Here is a 19,485-nt window from a genome sequence, read left to right as displayed (position 1 = left end):
GCAATGTAAGTTGAATGTTCCTGACAGTGAGGAATTAGAGATGAAGTCTATCAAGAATTAATCAAAAGAGCTTTTTTTTTAATACCAAGAGACAACAACAGGCAAAAATAGAAATCCAATGTGGGAATTACGGAAGAATAAGAATATACTGGAGGCAGTTAGAGGAAGATGTTGGCAATCCCCTCCCTGTTACCTTTTATTAGTGTGTGAGAGTGATGGGGAGCACAAACAGTGCAGCACCCTTGAGCTGAAATTTGGGGGCCTTTCTCACGGGCACTTTTACATTGAGAGAGTAGCAATTTTATAACCACAACCGCATGGCTCCAAAGCACATATCCTTACAAATTAGCCACTGTAAGACATTTCGACCTCAGCGCTTTTATTGAAATTTCATTTGAACCTCTTTTGGTTTAATTGACCAGTCGTACCTTGTTTTTTGATGGCTCAGGATATCGAGTCCGCACTTAACAACATTGAAGACCTCGAGGAAACATGTTCCTGCTTTATTCACCAGGCAACTGAGGAAGAGAGTGAGGTTGAAAACAGCAAAAGTGGTGTTTTGGAAGATGGGAGTAAGGAGGGAACAAGAAGGAAATGGAGGCTACAAGTCAATAAAGTTGCCTTTAAAAGGAAGTGGAGAAGAATGCAGGAAGAAGAAACCGAGTCTGATATGGAGCCCGGGCGATGGGAAAGAACGTCAAGACAAAGAAACTCAACTCATTTCATTGTAGAGAGGAAATGAGGAAAGGGCAAAAGCGCCAAGTAGAAAACCGACGGACGTGAGTGACTAGTAAAATTTCAAGAGGAAGGAAATATCAAGGACATATCTGCGGTAAGATCAGGAGAAAGACTGGAGGAACAAGAGCAAACACATTTGAATAACGGGGAGAACCAAGGAAGGAAGTGTAACCCAATGTGTGTGAGTGTGTGTTAGGAGGAAGAGGTCAACGTCTGTCCTCACCAGGATTAAGCTTCAACCGTATTACAGCTTCATTACATCAGTCCACTTTATATCCATTACACACACACTCACAATGAACTTGTGATACAGTATGGACTCTACGTGCATCAACACATACTTGTGCGCACTTGAATATGTAAAAGCAGGCCCCTTGTCTATCATTTTCAGAGAGCTCAGGCTTCAGCATGAGGTATCATGTTAATCACTTTAAATGTGTGTATTTGTGTGCACATGTGTGTGTGTGTGTGTGTGTGTATGCGGTGGTGGGTGGGTGCTTGTGTATGTGCTTCACAGCTGTTCAATGCATTACCCACTCACATGGACACTGCTAATCTAATTTTGCTAACAGCCCTCAAAAAGCAGAAGCTAAGCTTAACTAGCGCCCCCTATGCCCTCATTGCCGGAATGTAGCTTGTCAAAAGTCGCTCGTCAAGCTCGGACATGAGCATATTAGCTATATTTGGAAGAGCCTGTAGCCAGGTGGTTCTTGTTTCAAACCAAACAGCTTGTCTAATACTGTGGTTGGTCAACGGAAGAGCGGCGTCGCTTAGCGCTGCAGCCGACCACGTCAAATCTTTCGACTTGTCCTGTGCGAAATGAGCCATGACCACATAATTTATGGGTCACGGCAGAAAGACGTTTTGTTAAATGGAAAAAAAGTTATATATTGCCTTGACATCAACAAAAATTGTACCGAACTTAATGGTAAAGACTAATAATAATAATAATAATAATAATAATAATAATAATAATAAGGTGCAGGTTTTGATTCTGGCTTCTGGTTTCTTGTGTGGAGTTTGCATGTTCTCCCCGTGGCTGCATGGGTTTTCTCTGGGTACTCTGGTTTCCTCCCACATTCTTCTAGAATCACTTTAAATTACACTTGTGTGTTGTAGTAACACTAGCAACTAGCTAGCATAAAAAAATGAGGGAGGAGGGGCATTTCAAACATGACAAACTGAATTTTAAAATGTTAAGTGTGTGTGTGTGTGTCTGTGTGTTGTCTGGCTGGTGCCCAGGAGACTGTTTGCTTTCACGGCCCATCTTTCCAACCTGCTGCTCACAGGAATGCATCACGGAGGCAAACACACTTGGACACACACCGGCGAGCACATATACACACACACAGAGTATTTTTGCTCACTTCATCAGAAACTGTGTTCTGCTAAAATGCAGTACAAATATACAAAAACCTCAACAACCAACCATGATTACGTACATGAAGTCCAGCTCATGCATAAGCCTTTGCAAATTCACCCCTCAGCTTTTTTCGGATGGTCTCTTCGCCCTTTGCTATGTGTCTCCCTCCCATAATCTCCGCATATTGTATTTGTTTTGACACAGCCCAATAAACACAAATTGTTCTCGGGCGTCATCGGCCTGTGCCAGTAAATGCCGCCTTCAAGTGCCAGGGCTGCGGTGCAGGCCAGCGGACAGATGGTGCGGGACAGCTGGGCCGGGGTGACAAGTGTGTGCGACCCGAGCCTCTGCGGCGCTGAAAGAAAGAAAGACAACATTGACGGAGAGAAACTATTTGAAGAGGAATATTTCAGCTGGTCTCTGATTGCCAGGAGCTGGCAAACAGAGGCGAGGTGGCGGGCGGGCGGGCGGGCTGGCGGGTTGGGGGTCTGTGGAGACATCTTGAATAGATTTGGAGCAAGACAAAGACAAAGAGGTGGAGTAGTGATAAAAGGGAGCACGAACTAGATGCTTTCTGACAGTTGGTTCCTTTTCTTCCCAATAGAGCTTCCATTTCTTTCCAATGGCCACAAATGTTTTATGTTTTGTCTCGCTCCGGCCCAGCCCCCTCCATGTCTGGTCCAAAGGCATCACGCAGGTGTCGACCTAATGACTGTAAACTCTCGTGGGCTAATCATCCTCAAATAGCCAAGTGGCTGACTGATGGATGGCCCATTTTGTTGGATGACTGACGAGGGAGCTCATTCTCACGCTGAGCTCAAGTGAGCGGCCTCTCGGGACGAAAGTGAGAAACTCTCTCGGAGCACACGTGACACATCATCCCAATGTGACCTTCCTCTGCCCCGGTGCTGAAACCTCAATGACCACCTCTCATTATGTCTTCAAACTCAGCACATTTTTCCACGCTAGGGGACATTTGCATGCAGAGACACGGCCGGCGAACTGGACAGAACACCTAAATCATGGAGGATAATACATTAGGAAAAGTCACGTGATCATCAGAGTCATCTTTCCAGTCGGACTGATGAAAACACATGCTTTGAATAAAATAGGTGCAAGGTCAAAAACACACTGCTGAATTTTATTCACCCAAGTAATTATTTTCAAAGAAATACATTCCAAAAGAAATACATTTCAAAAATGCTCTGCCATTTCAGGTCAAGTTGAAAAATGTAAATTGAAAATGTCAGATGCAAATCAAAAAGCCAACCAAGTAAAAAAAATGACCATACTTTAAAAAGAATGTAAAAAAGTGCACGTAGACAAATCAAATAGTCACATTTTAAATTGTTTTCATGACATGCACACATGTACCCTGAAAAAGTAGAGTTACCATTAAGTCTCTAAATTGTCCCTAATGTACCTTCAGGAAAAACTATTAATCCCTTTCACTGTGTCATTTTGCTGCATTTTTTGAAAATAAGTTAACTTTTTACTCAGATCAAATTGAAACTTCTACGGTTGGAAAATGTGAACTCCAAGTGCTGCAAATAGACACTTAGCATCACGATGCCCCATCACGTACTTGTGTGTGCGCCTTTACCCGCTGTGTGATTAGTCTCAATTTTTAGTTTTTTTTTTTTTTTCTTTTCAATGCATGACAGGTCACACACACACACACACACACACTGCGGTTGTGCCACTAATAAGCTACTTTGCCCTTCATTCCTGACAAATTCTCTATAACCACAGAGGCTCTCTTCCAGGGCTTCGGCTGTCAATCACTTAGAGAATACTCCGAGATCTTATTTCATGTTTGTTAAGTAATTTAAATCCTTTTTAAGCTATTTTCGGTCTTAAAGCGTATTTGCAGATTACACCCAAAAGAGCAGAGTCGTTTGTGAATACGATTCAACGTTACGAGATGAATTGTATGGCCAACATTTTCACCGTCTTCAAATTTCGGCTGCTTCGGCTTTCATCTTCAGTCTTTTGGTCGTGTGCCTGAGCTGAAAGTCGGATGACGTTTGAAGAGAATGAGGGAATGACTGATGCATGACAGGAGAGAGAGAGCAATGAGTGAGTGATGGGCAGGATGGTGAATTTGTGATTGATAGATGAAACTAATCGCACAGGAAGAGAAGTCGACAGAAAAAGCCAAGTATTTTTTGGGAGCGCATCAACACATTTGAGACATTTCGACACTGGCTTTTCACCCAGTATTTTTCTTCTGTGTAAAATTAGACAGATGCAAGCGAGGAAGAGAGAAGGTTGCTCCAGTTTATTGGGTCAGGGAGTTTGCGACAGATCAGGTCAAAGATGCGGGTGAAACACCCACGTACGCACTTAGACTAACACACAATTGGTGAGCCATGCGTCTGTGTGCTGTCATAAACTATTTATCTGTTTCATTTAGTATGGAGCATGTAAAAAGCAAACAGGAAAAGGATATGATGTCATGCGGCCACCAAGTGGTCTGGCAGGACGTCCAGCCGTGGCTCTTTTAGCTGTGGTGCATCGCTCCGTGTCTACTCTGGATGTGTGTTTTGGACGCTCCACCAAGCCGAGGTTTGCTTTTAGTGCTGAGCTGGTTGTTTAAATTCACGCGCACGCACTCATAGACTCTGGCATGCTGTCATAGTCAACATGTAGGTGTTAGATTTAACGCTGTTGACTCATAAAGACAGAGACGGCAGTGAGCAATGAGTGAACGCTGTTATCGGAATACGATGAACACTGTCTGGCTGATGGATTAAACTCATTACACAGGGAGCAGGGCATGGGCGGGTGCTGCTGGGTGGGGAGATTTGAAGATGAGACAAAGTCATGACGGAAGGGAAGGAATGGATAAAAGCACAGCCGGGGAATAAGCTACCACTTAACTTACTAGACTTTTCATTAGGTACACCTGCAAAGTGCTCTAAAACAAGACCTGGTACATTAAAATATTCGTAATGATCATTCTATTCATTAAATATTATTTTCAATATGATGTCCATTTTAGCTCTGATTAAATATGCCAGCACGATCCCAAGTGTAAACCTTGGTTGTGTTCATTTCCAACCCTTTTCTATTCTAGGAGCCAAAAAGTTATCTACTGTGCAAGTGTGTGGTTGTTTCATTTTTATGGTGAATTCCAGCCCTAAAAAAAGGGAGCCATTCCTAAAGTGTTTGCACGGGGCATAGTTCCCATAGTTCCCACACAATAAAAACGTCAGAAATCTTTATAGTCTCATAAATCCCTACTTATCTAAGACAGTGAGCGCCACCCCTCCCTGTGACTTTTTTTAGGGGACGTTTCATCAAGTATACAGTATCCATCCATTTCTGTACAGCCGAAAGCTCAAAGACCTTGAGCTGATCCCAGCTGACACCCTCCACCCCGGTCACCATCTCAAAAGCTGACGACAGGACAGTGTGATGCTGATTCTGCAGGTGCCTGCAAAGTGACGAGCGTATGTCTATAAGTCCAAAGATCATTAGACTCAATTTTATTCATTCCTTGGGATTGCTCCCTCACGAAATTCTGGTTCCAGTAGCTTACACAGAAATAGTCCAAAAGACACGAGTAATAAGAAAAACGCACATTAAATATCAGACAATAATAATAACTATAATTTAAAAAAAAAATACATACGTAAATAAATAAATTAACACAAATAAATACATAAATAAAGGTCAGTAGGATGCCCGTGTTCTGGCGAATCTATATTTACTGCATATAATTACTGCATGCATCCATTTCTCGTGTGCATGCACGACAAATGTATTGCGCGCTGATCTCTAATTATATGTGTAAACATTTGAGATGATGTCATGCTCTCAGACCGCTGACTAATGCGTCTCTGGTTTGAAAAGAGATGTAATGAACCTCAGACTACTCACGTTCTGCAGCACATGCAAGATCAGGTTTTTCACTCTTAAAAAAGAGACAGTTTTGTCAACTCAAAAAAAAAGATTAACCCTTCCCAAAAGTCATGATCAAGCGTCCCTGTGAAGCTTGTACAGAAAATGAATTCATGGTCCCATTGCCTAATAGTGAGATGTACTGGCTCTGTTTGTCACACCTATTAAGTCACAACAAATGGTCTGTTGCGAGATACTAAAAGGGTTCAAGGGCTTCAAGATCATGTCGCAATGCAGCAAGAAAACACACACACATTTTTCGGAGGGAGGGTGCGTGGGTCGCCAGCATGGTCACCAGACATACAGTAGGGGACACCCTACAAGGTGTCCAGCCTTGGTGCTGTCGCCATGGCAACCGTCATACCTGGCATTTAAAGTATTAATGTGATGCATGATGGTGAGATGCAGACAATGAGATAGGATGGGGGGGTGGGCATCTATCATTCAACAGACAATTAAAGCCGTTATACAAGAGAAGTATATGTGATAAAGGTTGTTAACATCTTTTTTAAGATTCAAATTTGGTTATGGATTGGCATTCATGGGCGTGAGGATTGTCATTAGTTCCAAATGCGCTTGCTACACTTTCCAAAATGCCTTGCTTTCACTCTGCCTCCTACTTTTTCCCTCTTTTCTTCGGGAGTCCATTTCCTCCTAATTGCCCACCCTCACAAGTGTGATCTTTGGGGGTCCACTTTATAGCATTTCTCCCTGAATGCGCTGAAGGTAACACACGCAGACATGTTCACACTCTTTCCATCCCGTACATGCATCCAAACCTCTCCATCGCAACACCTCCGTCCTCTTTTTTTCCCCCGTCCTACTCTTATACTTTTTTTTTTTTTTTACTCTTTGCAGCTCTGCACTATGCCCATTCACACATTCTTATACTTAATAGGATTAAGGTCTGCCAAAGGGATTTGAACAAGATGATTAGTATACTGCTCTGCCAACTTCGACCTGCACCCTGCCACGCACGGGAACCCCGGTTTGTCCCTCATGGGAAGAAACCCGTGACCATGAGGTCCCAGACAAAAGATTTTCAGAAACTGTATAACAGTAAGCACGAGAGCTTGTGTGTGTGTGCGTGCGTGCGTGCGTGTGAGAGGGAACGGGGCGGAGGATGATGAGGGGTGCATGTGTGAGAATTGAGTGGCGCTCTTTCATGGCCAGGTCTCCTCGAAGACACACAGGGCGTCAAAAGCCCCTCTCACTCTCAAAAGACTCTTTAGAAAAGCAGCACTAAGCTCTTCACATGGGAGACCTGACTCTGACACACGCACACACACAAACGCACACACACGTTATGCTACCAAAGATGAGAAAAACATGCCCTAAGGAAAAACAAATCAACAATTTTACAAATTTGCTAAACTAGCACTGATTAGGCACTTGTACTTACAAACCCAAAAGAAGTTCAAATTCTAAAATGGACTCTAGTACAAAAGTAAATTGAAAATTTGAATTTTACTGTCAATTATATACAATATATACATTCGGATAATTTGGAATAGAAACTAATTTAAATAATAATTTAAAAATCAATACTCGTGTGTAATCTTTTAACGACATTGTACAGAGCAGCCAGGACGGAGACGTGTCTCATTTTTCTACTTGCAATAAGCTGTATTTCTGGTTCTTTTTTCATTATCATCAGCATTACATTTTTTTTTCTTGTTGCCGTAATTTTTTAAGACTGACTTGCCTTGTGGATGTACGGTTTTAGGAGTGCTGGAGAAAATGTGTAGCAATCTGTTTTAGCAGTTACTTGTGTGCTAATGCGTTGTGTGTGTGTGTGGGTGGGTGGGGGGGGGGGGGGGGGGCTTCCACTTTCAGAGGGGGTTCCAAGCCTGGCAGCGTGATACAGTTCCTGTGTGGCTTTCATACCTCCGGTTTGATCAAACAAAAACACACTCACACACACACTGGGCTCAGTTGGAGCCTCTTTTAATGAAGGTAAACGCCCATTTTAGGCACATGGGTGGGGGCAGAGGTTAAGGGTTAAACCTCGGGGAAGCCTGGATAATAAAAAAAAAACAGGCAAATTAGGAAAGGGGAAAGCGAGGTGAAAGAAAGGAAAGTGTGGAGGCGGGAGAGGTAAAAGTAAGAGAAGCCACCAAGTGCGAGAGAGAAGCAAAGTTGTGCTTTTGACATCCACTCAAACTCTTTTAGAAGAAGATGAAATTGAATGAAATGCCTTGGAGGCAAACTGTGGAGGAAAATCCACCCGTAAGACCCTAAGAAGTCAATTTCCTAACTGGAGCAAAACTGGGTTTATTCACCCAGAATACTGACAAGGCTTTAAAACCGCACTTTTACTCCAAATGTCAATCAAGCACATGAATTGGCTCCAACTACTGCCTGCCTATCGCTTTTAAATTTGTGGCTGCGTGCACATGCAAGCTTCTGACCTTTCGGCATATACAAAGAATATCTACACATTTCCAATCATCTCAAAGTAAAGTGTAAATTTATCACACATTATGCATTTACAAAGACAATTCACACACACACTTGAGACATTTTGGATTTCTTCCTCACGTTGTCGATGCAGTCAGTGGCTTGCAGACTGTTGATTTGGTTTTAGAATAGCAGCGGTTAAAAGAGCATGGCTGCTTTCAAAGCCCCTCTGGTCCTGTAAAAACATTGTCAGGATACACTCTGTTTGATTCATAAGCGCCGCATGTGTCCACTACCAAGGCGCGTGTGTGTTTGTATTGTGTGTGTAAAACAACAAAAGTGAAAGCCTAACGCTCCCACTACTTTATGAAGTCTTATTGGAAGATCATGCTGGGGTGAAACTCCATCAGAGAATCTTGGATCGTAACGTGAACTTGAAAAGTGTTTCAACCCAAAATCCATATTGTAAAAAAATATATATTAGGCCGTGACATAGTGGCAAAATAAGTTGACGTGTGGTGAATACGTTCCAGCTGCACAATATCTCTATGTTAATTATTTTATGTTTGCCCCCGAGGACCACTGGCGTAGCTCACTTGGGACATTGTGATTTCCTAAGTATGCTATGGTTGTGGTTATTTTACTTGCAGAGCTACAAATGAATGAAATGTTGTATTGCTGTTTTTATTTTATTGTGAATAATAATTGTGCTCAATGCTGGATTTTCCTTTATTTTCTTGTAGCTAGTTAAGTATGCCACAGTTAACCTTGAAAGGTTTGCTTACATTGTGTCTTTGCAGCCATGCTCTACTCATCTGTCAATCAACCTCCCCATTTACTTTTCAGTTCATGCTTTTGATTTTAAGTGGGCCCTCATTCCCTTTTGAGACTTCCGCATCCTACTTCACGTTCGTAACTTTTCCGTTCACGCTTCATGAGCGTGTGTGTAATGCAGCTGTAGCGGCAGGTGCACGAGGTGGAGGATATCTGAGTGCCTAATTGTAAGAGAGCAGACTCAAGAATGTAAGGAATGTCACCGGGCATTAGCTGTTAGCCGATTAGCACACCGGAGGTCAAGGAGCTGCGGTAAGGGTCAAGAGGTGGGGGTGCGGGTAGGTGGGGGTTAGCGGGGAAAGGTCAAATAGTCTGTCTGGAACGTGGCCCGGATTAGCCCGACGGCTGGCGACCGAAACACACAGAGACCCGCTTCTCCGGACTTTTTCCGTTGAGCATCCAGTTTCTCTCCTCTTGGATAGAAATGCCACAGTGATGTGTTCCTTACAACTCCAAGCAGCTGCATCCATTCTCAGCTACAAAATCTCATTTACATGCCTTTATTTATATCTGCACGTCCCTGTGCCTACGATGATATGATTAACACCTCATTTGTTGACTATTATATATATATATCACTTACTGGCACTGACTGTGGTTGCGTGTGTGCATGTGTGTGTGTGTGCGGCAATTTTCTTTTCAGTATTTCCACTCTTTCCCTGTAGATAGCTTATCATGAATCTTCATCAGCATTTTCTGAAGAATTGGTTGGGTTTGCAAAAAATAATAATAATGGTTTGTTTTGTGACCTCCTGAGATATCCTTTGCCTTGGAGATTGGTTTCTCTGCATCACGCTGGAAAGTGTTTCTAATAGATCAGAAAAGTGATATTGAATACTGTATACTATGAAATTGTGCTTGCGGTAAATCGAGTGGCTTTATTTGGGTTTTAACATTTGTATCAAGCAGAGGCTTACTTTAAATGGCTGAAACGATTTCTTAAATGTATGCCCTTGTTCTCACATGAGTCGAAGGGCAGCGCAGAAAGCTTTCACGCAATCTGAGGTCACTAGTGCCCCCTAAAGGTTGTCTGAACATTTCGTCTCATTTGCCTGGTGTTGGATTTTCAGAGCCAAATAACATTTATCCGACTATATCATTGCAGATAGTGCACTTACTTACACCCCCTCCAGCGTTGTTGGGAAGGAGTGCTTTGTATGCTCTGCAGCTTTCTTGCTGCATTTGCCAGAGGTGCTGCTATAAACAAGTGTCTCTGAGATAGTTCAGCTTTAATAACCCTCTGCCCCCTGTCTTGTCTCCTTCTCTCCATCTCTCTGGCTGCCCTTTCCCTCTGTCCAGTGATCTCAGCGAGAACCAGATTCAAGGGGTGCCCAGGAAAGCCTTCAGGGGAGCTGTGGAAATAAAGAACCTGTAAGTTGGCGCTACTCGGCCAAAGGTTGAGTATGTGTGTGTGTGTTCAAGTGTGTGTGTGCGTGCGTGTGTTGTTGGCATGGTGTGTGTATGGGTTTGTGTGTTTCTTGACCCCATGTTTACTAATGTGTTTGTGCATCAATATTTAATTGCCTTAAATGTCATGTGCCTCCTGCTTGCTGTATTGACTGATCATTAATAAGCCTGTGTGTGTGTGTATGTGTGTGTGTACTTGTGCTTGTGGAGGCAACTGGCTAACTGTTCTGCCTCAATCAGTAACAACAATTAAAGATAATTGTATTGGTGATTTTGAAGGTAAAAGTCATTTGCACAGCAGTCTTTTTGTAAGTACGGATTGTTCGACATCAAACAATTTTGTTGAAATATTGCGCAATTATGATAAATGGACAATAAATTGTCTGTGTGTGAGCACATAAAGAGAGAGGGAGAGAGAGGGCGAGGAAAAAGGTAATGCATACAAATGAATCATCATGTAGAAGAAGGAGGAAAAGCGCACTAACGTCTGCAAAGAACAAAGAGCTGTGGAGACAAGACGAGCTGCATTTACACTTGACTTGACTTTCACCGGAACATTCTCTGTAAGGCAGAGTCGCATTCAACAAAACACAACTTGTCTTTTGTATGCAGCCAGCTGGACTACAACCACATCGGCTGTATCGAAGATGGAGCTTTCAGAGCGTTACGTGACCTGGAAGTACTGTGAGTAACACTTTGTCTGCTTGCACACAACAGAACAATTCATATGAAAAAAATGTCTTTCCTTTTTTTTAAGCATATCAGGATTTTGAAATATTTTCAATTTTTTGTTTGACCTGTAAAAGTTTACGCAAATGGATTTAACATGCATTGTAATTTATAACTATGTACACCATTTTAAAGGGAAAAAAAAATCCACCTGTTGCTGAACCTACCCTTTAATTCATAAATATTACACAATTATTATTACTATGATTATTATTATTATTGTGAAAAGGACGAGGGCAGATTCGGAATCAACCTAGACTAACCAAGGAGTACCAAGGCTAGATTTGTCTTCTCTCCTCAGCACCCTCAACAACAACAACATCAGCCGGCTGTCAGTGGCCAGTTTCAACCATATGCCCAAGCTAAGGACCTTGTAAGTTACACCACAGAGTACGCAACACCCGGCCGGCCGGGGTCGAGTGCTCATTTCACTCTTGTCTTGTTTGAACAATTGATTGCTTCATCTCACCTCTGCTCCATCGTGTACCTGCTGCACATACTCAAATTTATTGTTTCTCTCCTCCATCACCCCATCTTGCCACCTCTCTGCCTGTCCACCTACCCCTCGCCCACCCCCAGTCGCCTGCACTCCAACAACCTGCAGTGTGACTGCCATGTGGCCTGGCTGTCGGAGTGGCTGCGACAGCGCCCCCGTCTGGGACTTTATACGCAGTGCATGGCCCCGCCGCACCTGAGAGGGCACAATGTTGCAGAAGTGCAGAAGAAGGAGTTTGTCTGCACAGGTAAGATGGATCATTGGTTACACGTTACGTATATTCTATAATGTGAAGAAAAGGGCAGTGACTTTGGTTCAACTCTGGTGCTGCTTAACTAACTCAGTCCAATGCTGGCTTGAAAGCAAGCGTTGCTGGAGCCTATCCCAGCTGAATTTGGACAAGAAGCAGGGTAGACCATTTTACTACCTCTTATCTTCTAAAAAAAGTTTGAATGTCTTGACAGCACGGTGGTTAGAACCTCTGCCTCTCACTTTTTTGGGGGGGAAATTGTATGTGTCATCAGATATTATTGGTATCGGTATTTGGTATCGGTACCGGTGACTACTCAAAAATTAGTCATTTTTTCTCACTCAAAGTCAGCTCGGATATGCTCAAGCTCACCCGCAGCCGTAATGAAGACAAATGCGACAGAAAATAGATGGTTGGATATACAGTAATAATATATTGATCCTATATATTCTGCATAGTCGCTTAAAGTCTGTGTTGCTGACTATTGGCGTGTTGTATTGACTCTTCCAAGCTTTGCAAAAAATATTTGTTTTGTCTTACTGTTTCTTCCTTACTGTCTGTCGCTCATCCTTTTCAAGATTCGGATGAAGGCAAGTATTCAAACTCCAATTCATACAGAATGCACAACCATCTTTCTGTCACTTTTTTTTTGTTTCGCTCTTTCATTTTCCTCACTGAATTCTTTTTGCATTTTGCAGATTTATCCACAGTAGCAAAGCTTAATATCGAGCATTGTCTCCGTTTAGGTTACCAGTCGTCGTCTTCGTCCTGCAGTGTGTTGCAGTGTCCTGAATCGTGCACCTGCAGCAACAACATTGTGGACTGCAGAGGGAAGGGTCTGACAGAAATACCCACCAACCTCCCTGAAACTATTACGGAGATGTAAGACACACTCACTTGGCCTCCAGACACACACACTGCACACGCATAAACACACCTAGTCAACAATGGGGACAATTGTTCGTGCTTTTGCCCCATGCTCCTCTTGACTATATCTGTGGTACACAGTTTTCGCTCACAGCCTGTCTCTCTCACTGCAGTGGAATAAAACCACACAGCTGTGAAATGAGAAATCCCGGTCATGCAGCTCTTCTCTGATTAAAGACAGTAATGACAGGATGAAAGAGAAAGAATTAAAAGCTCAATCTAAAGGACAAGGCCGATCATATCTTTATCTGAAAGAACGATTTAAAGTGGCAGAACTTGACTCCCAACTTTTAAAACCACCGGATTGACTGACTGAGTTGTAAGCAGAAATGGAATTAAAGGAAACGTACAAGGTGTTCTTGGAAGCACATTCGGAAGAAATCCAAACAAACTATTCCGGAACGCTACACTCAAATTTCATTTTTTTCAACCCTAATAATTGAAAGGGAAATAAGCAGTTTCAGTGTCACAGGACATTAGAGAGTCCACTAAATTTTCACTGACTGAATGATTTATAAGATTATTTTTTCATTGGTGCCCCTAAAAGATGTCACCACGGTTACCTTGAATTATGAATTTATAAGCACTAATGGTCTGAATTAATTTGGGGATTTATGATGACAGATTAGACTTGACTCAACAAGTTTCAAAAAGTCCATGACTTCTCTATGAATTCAAAAAAAATACTCCAATGGGTTTCAGATCAACTGCTTTTATATCCCAGTTGACTTCAAAAACGTCACTGCTGTAACAAAATACGATTAGACAAATAAGCCTCTCTTGCGGACAGCTGTGAAAAACCAAAACCTATTTTGGCATCCTGAGACATGATGTGGTCTCAGACATGTCTCCAGTGATTTCAGACTGTTAAAGCCGTTCTTATCCAAGCACAGTGTTATTGTTGTAATACAATACAAAATAAAAGAACGCATTCTTCGGTTGTGACATGCAGCCACTAATATTATAGTGCTCTGACTATGTGCACACATTTGGCGTCCTAAAACACACCACTGGCGTTTTGGAGGCTTTGTTTTACCACTAATTGCCATGGTGGTCAGAATTAATGACTATGAATCTAATAATAATGATGTATGTGTAGAAATGATGAAAATCTAAGATGATTTCTTGCTTTTGGGGATGAACTCTTGTTTCCTGGCTCTGGAGGAAATCCCATCGCAGCCCCCCTACAGTATTACACCAGAATTTGATCCATATCAACTCCACAAAACTTCCTTACATTGAAAATGTAAACGTGCTCTGTGAATGAGAAGTGAGAATGGAAAATAAAGTCGGTGGCAGGACATTTTTCACAGTCCAATGGTTGTCTTGCAAATGGTCGCTCTCATCACAGAGATGACATTTGAGCCCCTCCCTAGACTTGAGATCACAAACTGTTTGTGCAATTCCAGAGACCTCCAAAACAGCCATCCTAATTAAGAGTAGCGAAACGATTTCAATGTTAAATTATCATCCATCAATGGTCTGCGTATGTTTGGTTCCAGACGATTGGAGCAGAACGCCATCAAGGTGATCCCAGCCGGCGCATTTTCTTCTTATAAGAAACTGCGAAGAATGTGAGTAGATGACTAGCATCATATTTAGATATACACTGCTCTTCTTTTTTATTTATTTTTATTTTCACTGTTGTTCTTTTTACAGAGACTTGAGTAACAATCAGATTTCAGAGTTGGCTCCTGATGCCTTTCAAGGTCTGCGATCCCTCAACTCTCTGTAAGTACTCACCATGGCCCTTTGTTAAGGGAGTGATGTACATGAGTTTTGGCTAATCCAGTCACTGATTCAGCTAGGATTTGTTTTCTTGGGTCAAGGATATCTCAGGAAGGTTTTTTTGACAAACCCTCGAAATTCCACATAAATGCTTAGAAAGAAAGGGCAACAGGTGGGAATGTTGAAAAAAGAAATCTGGAATTAATTAAAAGTCAATTATCTGGCCTGGCACCAGGGGGGTCGAAGCACATTTTTTTGAGGGGAGGTGGGCAGTCCTCCCATGGCCCCCCTTTAGATCCGCCAGTGAATCCAGCAGCCTCACAATGTTAGCCCGTCTCATAAACTCCATGAAAACATTTGACAAACATCCACTAAGAAATAGAGATGCCGTTTTTGGATGAGACACAAGCAATTTGATTGAACCCAGGAACAAATGTTTATATGACCTGTCTGATAGTGGAGATAGTGACCTGGAATTGACTTCTAAACATTTGCAGTTCTGCTCTTTATGTCGACATGTCAAGTAAATGTGATCGAAGCAGACATTTGATCGCTAATCTCTCCGCTCTTTTAAAAAGAACGACCTCATCGCTGGCCCAGGAGTCGGGTTCGCGTGTGAAGCCGGGCTGAGGCGGTCGAGAGGGTGGGAGGCAATGCGGGCTTATTGTCTGAAGAAGTTATATTAAGATCTCGTCTCTCCAGAATCAATAATTCATAAATGCTGAATTGCTGAATGGAGGCTTCTGCCACCTCATTACACTTTCACCACCCAGCCAGTGAATGGGACACCCACCTTCGTGCTGACACATCACTTAGAGTACGACTCCTACATTAGGCTGCAGTATGCGTACATTGCGTGTTATGTCGATTTAAATGAGCCATCGATAGTGTGTGTGTGCGTGCGTGTACAGTAAGTGCGCTGCGTCGTTTCCCAGCCTCGGGTTTCTCAGGAGTTGCCACTCAGCACAATGAACTAAAAGACAATTGCAAACACATGTCTGTACATGCACAGATTGAGCGGGCATGAAACATAGCAATGACCAACAACTTTGAGCGCAAAAGTGTTTGGTCGAGCAAGAAGTTTGGGTTCTTGACCTGTTTGTGAAGTCAGCGTGAAGAGACTTTTGTTTTTTTCTTTGATAACAGAGTACATTCTTCACGGCACGATGGCCAGCAGATTTATGAAGGCTTTTGTTACACCACTCAGTGTACTTTATATCTTAAATATGTGGTCATGAATGGAGTGGTTGGAACGTTGTCAGAGTTTAAAATCCATGAAATGGAAAGAAGCTCGAATCATTCGTTATCAAGGAAAGGCCATCTTTTGCCATGTCGGCATGCTAAACAAGCCGATATTAGCTTGTCGGAGTGTGGAAAAACTGTTTGTTTTTAAATTGCTGAGTCCTGTTGTACAAAAAAATAACCTTCTATATAGCCAAAAATATCATTTTATTTGTATCCATTTTCATTGGTATCTTAAGGTTTTTTTTTTGTTTTTTTTTTCAAGAAAATGGTCAAGAAAAAAATATTGTAAGGCTGAAGAATGTTCCACAAAGAGTGAAGTGGGCATTTTTTGCCATCCTCGGTCCAACAAATGGCACACGTGAATTTTTTGTTGGGCTTGCTCAATCATGAACCAGCAGTGTTTAAAATAAATATTTATTGTCTTCCCTGGCGTTAATATGACAGGTCTTGTATTTTGACATTTACCCACCAAAATTGCAACAATCTTCTTACTATATTATGACCGTTTTTATTGGGAAAAAATATAAAGTATAACTACAGTATCTTCTGGATATTTTTTATTATTCAGAAAGATAATGAATAATAATGTAATTTAGCTTCTTGCTCAAATATTTTATTAAATGTCGGATTTAATGTTGATATATATTTGTTTTCCACAGCGTTCTGTACGGCAATAAAATAACAGAGATCTCCAAAGGGCTGTTTGAAGGGCTGTTTTCTCTGCAGCTCTTGTGAGTAGACGCGCATCCCCACATTTGTATTTGCAGACACTTTACAATTGATACTCAGCTTAAAAGTCTTCTTTCTAATGAAAAACCATTATGGCTGACTTCAAGACATTCATTGACGAATAATAGCAGGAAAACCCATTATTGTCATTATTCACCAACTTTCAATGCACCTTTTCTGTCTTTCAGGTTACTGAATGCAAATAAGATAGCGTGCCTGCGTGTGGATGCCTTTCAGGATCTCCACAATCTCAACCTTCTGTCACTATATGACAATAAGCTCCAGACCATCGCCAAAGGAACTTTTTCATCACTAAGGGCTATACAGACACTGTATGTAAACACATTTTTTCTCCTTGAGCGACACAAACTGCTCACTACTCCACACTTATCATGATTTAAAAAGTATTTTTGTCAAGTATATCTGCTTGTATTGGGTTCAATGAAGAATGTGAGTGTAAATGGTTAATTGTCTATATGTCCTCCTGTGATTGGCTGGTGATCAGTCAAAGGTGCACCGAACCTCTTGCTCATTATTAATTCTTAATTTAATTAATTAGGAATGAATTCGATAAATAATTTAATGTTAATTTTAATGACTTTTCTATTTATAGAAATTTCGTTTGTAGTTACTTACGATTGAAAAATAATATTTCAGGCTTACTGTTATGAATATTACTATTTGCATTTCTCTTAAACACAAAATGTGGATGAGTCTTTAAATACACACATTACAAGACTGAGCGCATCAGCTGAACTGTTGCTATAGTAACTTGTTCTTAGCTTTGTATGCAGCATTTTAAATGTATCTTTGATAACAATGTTTAACCACAAAGCAGTCATCAATAAGTATGAAACTGAACAGCTTTTTAATCTTCCCCATAGACATGCACAGAAATATGCTCAAAATCTTGTAGAGTATTTCTACACAATAATTATCTAAACCAATTACTGTTCTGTATTAAATATAAATCAACTAGTAAGGAGTAAGATTACGACTTGTGCAAGCAACCTTATCTTTCTTACTGCCTCCATATGTTGTGTGTGTGTATACTTATGTGTACCCTGTATGTGTGTGTCACAGGCATTTAGCTCAAAACCCATTTATCTGTGACTGTCACCTGAAGTGGCTGGCCGACTACCTGCAGGACAATCCCATCGAGACGAGCGGCGCCCGCTGCACCAGCCCACGGCGGCTTGCCAACAAACGAATCGGACAAATCAAGAGCAAGAAGTTCCGCTGTTCAGGTATGAATGAACACACAGCGTGACAGAGCTCATTGTTCTTCTGACTGAACATTCACCCATGCACACACACGCGGGCAATCGGGATATCCAAACTGACAAGCTCCCGTCTCGCTCTCGCTTTCATACTGTGTCTTCCTGCTTGGTATTTCCCCTCAGACTTTTTTCTCTCAGCATACATGCACACAAGCAAAGAATATTTTCTTGGAATCCAATTTTGGATTTGATGTGTTTCCTTCACTTTGACTCTCTCTTTGTTTCCCTGCAATAGCTAGAGAACAATATTTCATCCCAGGTATTGTACATCAAGCATGTGTGTATGTGTGAGAGTGGAGTGTGTGTGCGCAACACTCCGTCACAGAATGCAGTCACGCTTTGGAGTGCCGTGCTTTCACTGACACCTTTCAAATTCTTCACACAACAGTTCCGATTTGAAGTCCGCTTGAAACACAGACTGCAAAGTAATTCTAACGGCATCACATGAACAGAAGTGTTTTTAAAAATGATCTCTGGATCAATATGTGGCCATAGAGGTCCCAGATTGGTAAATTTACATTTTGTGGTACACTCACCTGTTCAAATTACAACTTTATTCTCAACATTTTTCTTGAACGAGTCAGACTTTTTTTTTTTTTATAATATTAAGACTTTATCTTTGTAAAATCCATCTTGGAGCCTCTCCCAGCTGACTTTCATTGGCACATCCCCAATCACGTAAATTTCTCTTATAGTCTTTTAACTAATAATAATAATCTTTCATGCTTTTCTCCATCTACAAGCAGATGTTAAATTTTGAATTTTTACTGCCCCAAACAGTTTCAGGGGTTTTTTGTACACATTTTTGTGTGACCATTGCCTTACTCGAATGTGTCAGATGTTAACATAAACTATTCATCACACTCACTGCACCCACCATTCTAATGAGAATAGTAAAAAATTGATTTGTGAGCTTTGCATGACATGCACGTGGAGCAATAAGACAAAACTTTATTAACCAGCAGCTCACTTCACAGGCGCAAATAAAAAGACATCATGGCCGTGTGTCTGCCAGCAGCTTTGTCTGTTTTGTCCACCGTACAACATCAAAAGGGCACACGCTTGCCACGCACGGAGGGGTGCTGGGAAATATGCAAATCGGACAGTTGTATGGAAGCTGCTGGCGTGGTCATTACTGCAGCGGCACACAGAGCGCAGTGTGTGTGCGCGCGCGTGTGTGTGTGTTGTGTGTGTTCACTGCAGTCATTAACTCAGAGGCTCACTGGGGAAGCGAGGATTTAAAGCTCAGATACCACATGCAGATAAAAACGGAATATTTTAAGAAGATTGTCGGTTTAAAAGTTGACTAAACCTTCGGGCAGCTCATAATTATGATTACAATCCTTACATGTGGCTTAATAGTTTTGATTCTATTGCTGTTTCTATAATTGAAGTGATCTTTTCACATAATTCACTCTGGTAACTTGCTAAAAGCTAAGAGTACATAACGGAA

General features: G+C 41.7%; 1 protein-coding gene across 6 annotated transcripts in view; it reads left to right on the top strand.

Annotated features, from left to right (window-relative positions):
- Positions 1–19,485, top strand: part of slit2 (slit homolog 2 (Drosophila)) — a 102,028-nt gene that overhangs the window by 68,251 nt on the left and 14,292 nt on the right. For 3 of the 6 annotated variants that reach the window (XM_068650780.1, XM_049719735.2, XM_049719738.2), the window contains 11 exons: positions 10,541–10,612; positions 11,261–11,332; positions 11,679–11,750; positions 11,957–12,120; positions 12,870–13,005; positions 14,553–14,624; positions 14,710–14,781; positions 16,683–16,754; positions 16,941–17,084; positions 17,836–17,999; positions 18,268–18,291. In XM_068650780.1, coding sequence (XP_068506881.1) covers positions 10,541–10,612; positions 11,261–11,332; positions 11,679–11,750; positions 11,957–12,120; positions 12,870–13,005; positions 14,553–14,624; positions 14,710–14,781; positions 16,683–16,754; positions 16,941–17,084; positions 17,836–17,999; positions 18,268–18,291 — 1,064 coding nt within the window. The remainder of the gene's footprint in view (positions 1–10,540; positions 10,613–11,260; positions 11,333–11,678; positions 11,751–11,956; positions 12,121–12,869; positions 13,006–14,552; positions 14,625–14,709; positions 14,782–16,682; positions 16,755–16,940; positions 17,085–17,835; positions 18,000–18,267; positions 18,292–19,485) is intronic. The other 3 variants (XM_049719734.2, XM_049719736.2, XM_049719737.2) reach the window with 1 other exon arrangement.

Source organism: Syngnathus scovelli, chromosome 5 (assembly GCF_024217435.2).
Source record: "Syngnathus scovelli strain Florida chromosome 5, RoL_Ssco_1.2, whole genome shotgun sequence".
NCBI classification, from domain to species: domain Eukaryota; kingdom Metazoa; phylum Chordata; class Actinopteri; order Syngnathiformes; family Syngnathidae; genus Syngnathus; species Syngnathus scovelli.
This window is presented reverse-complemented; position numbering and strand designations above follow the sequence as displayed.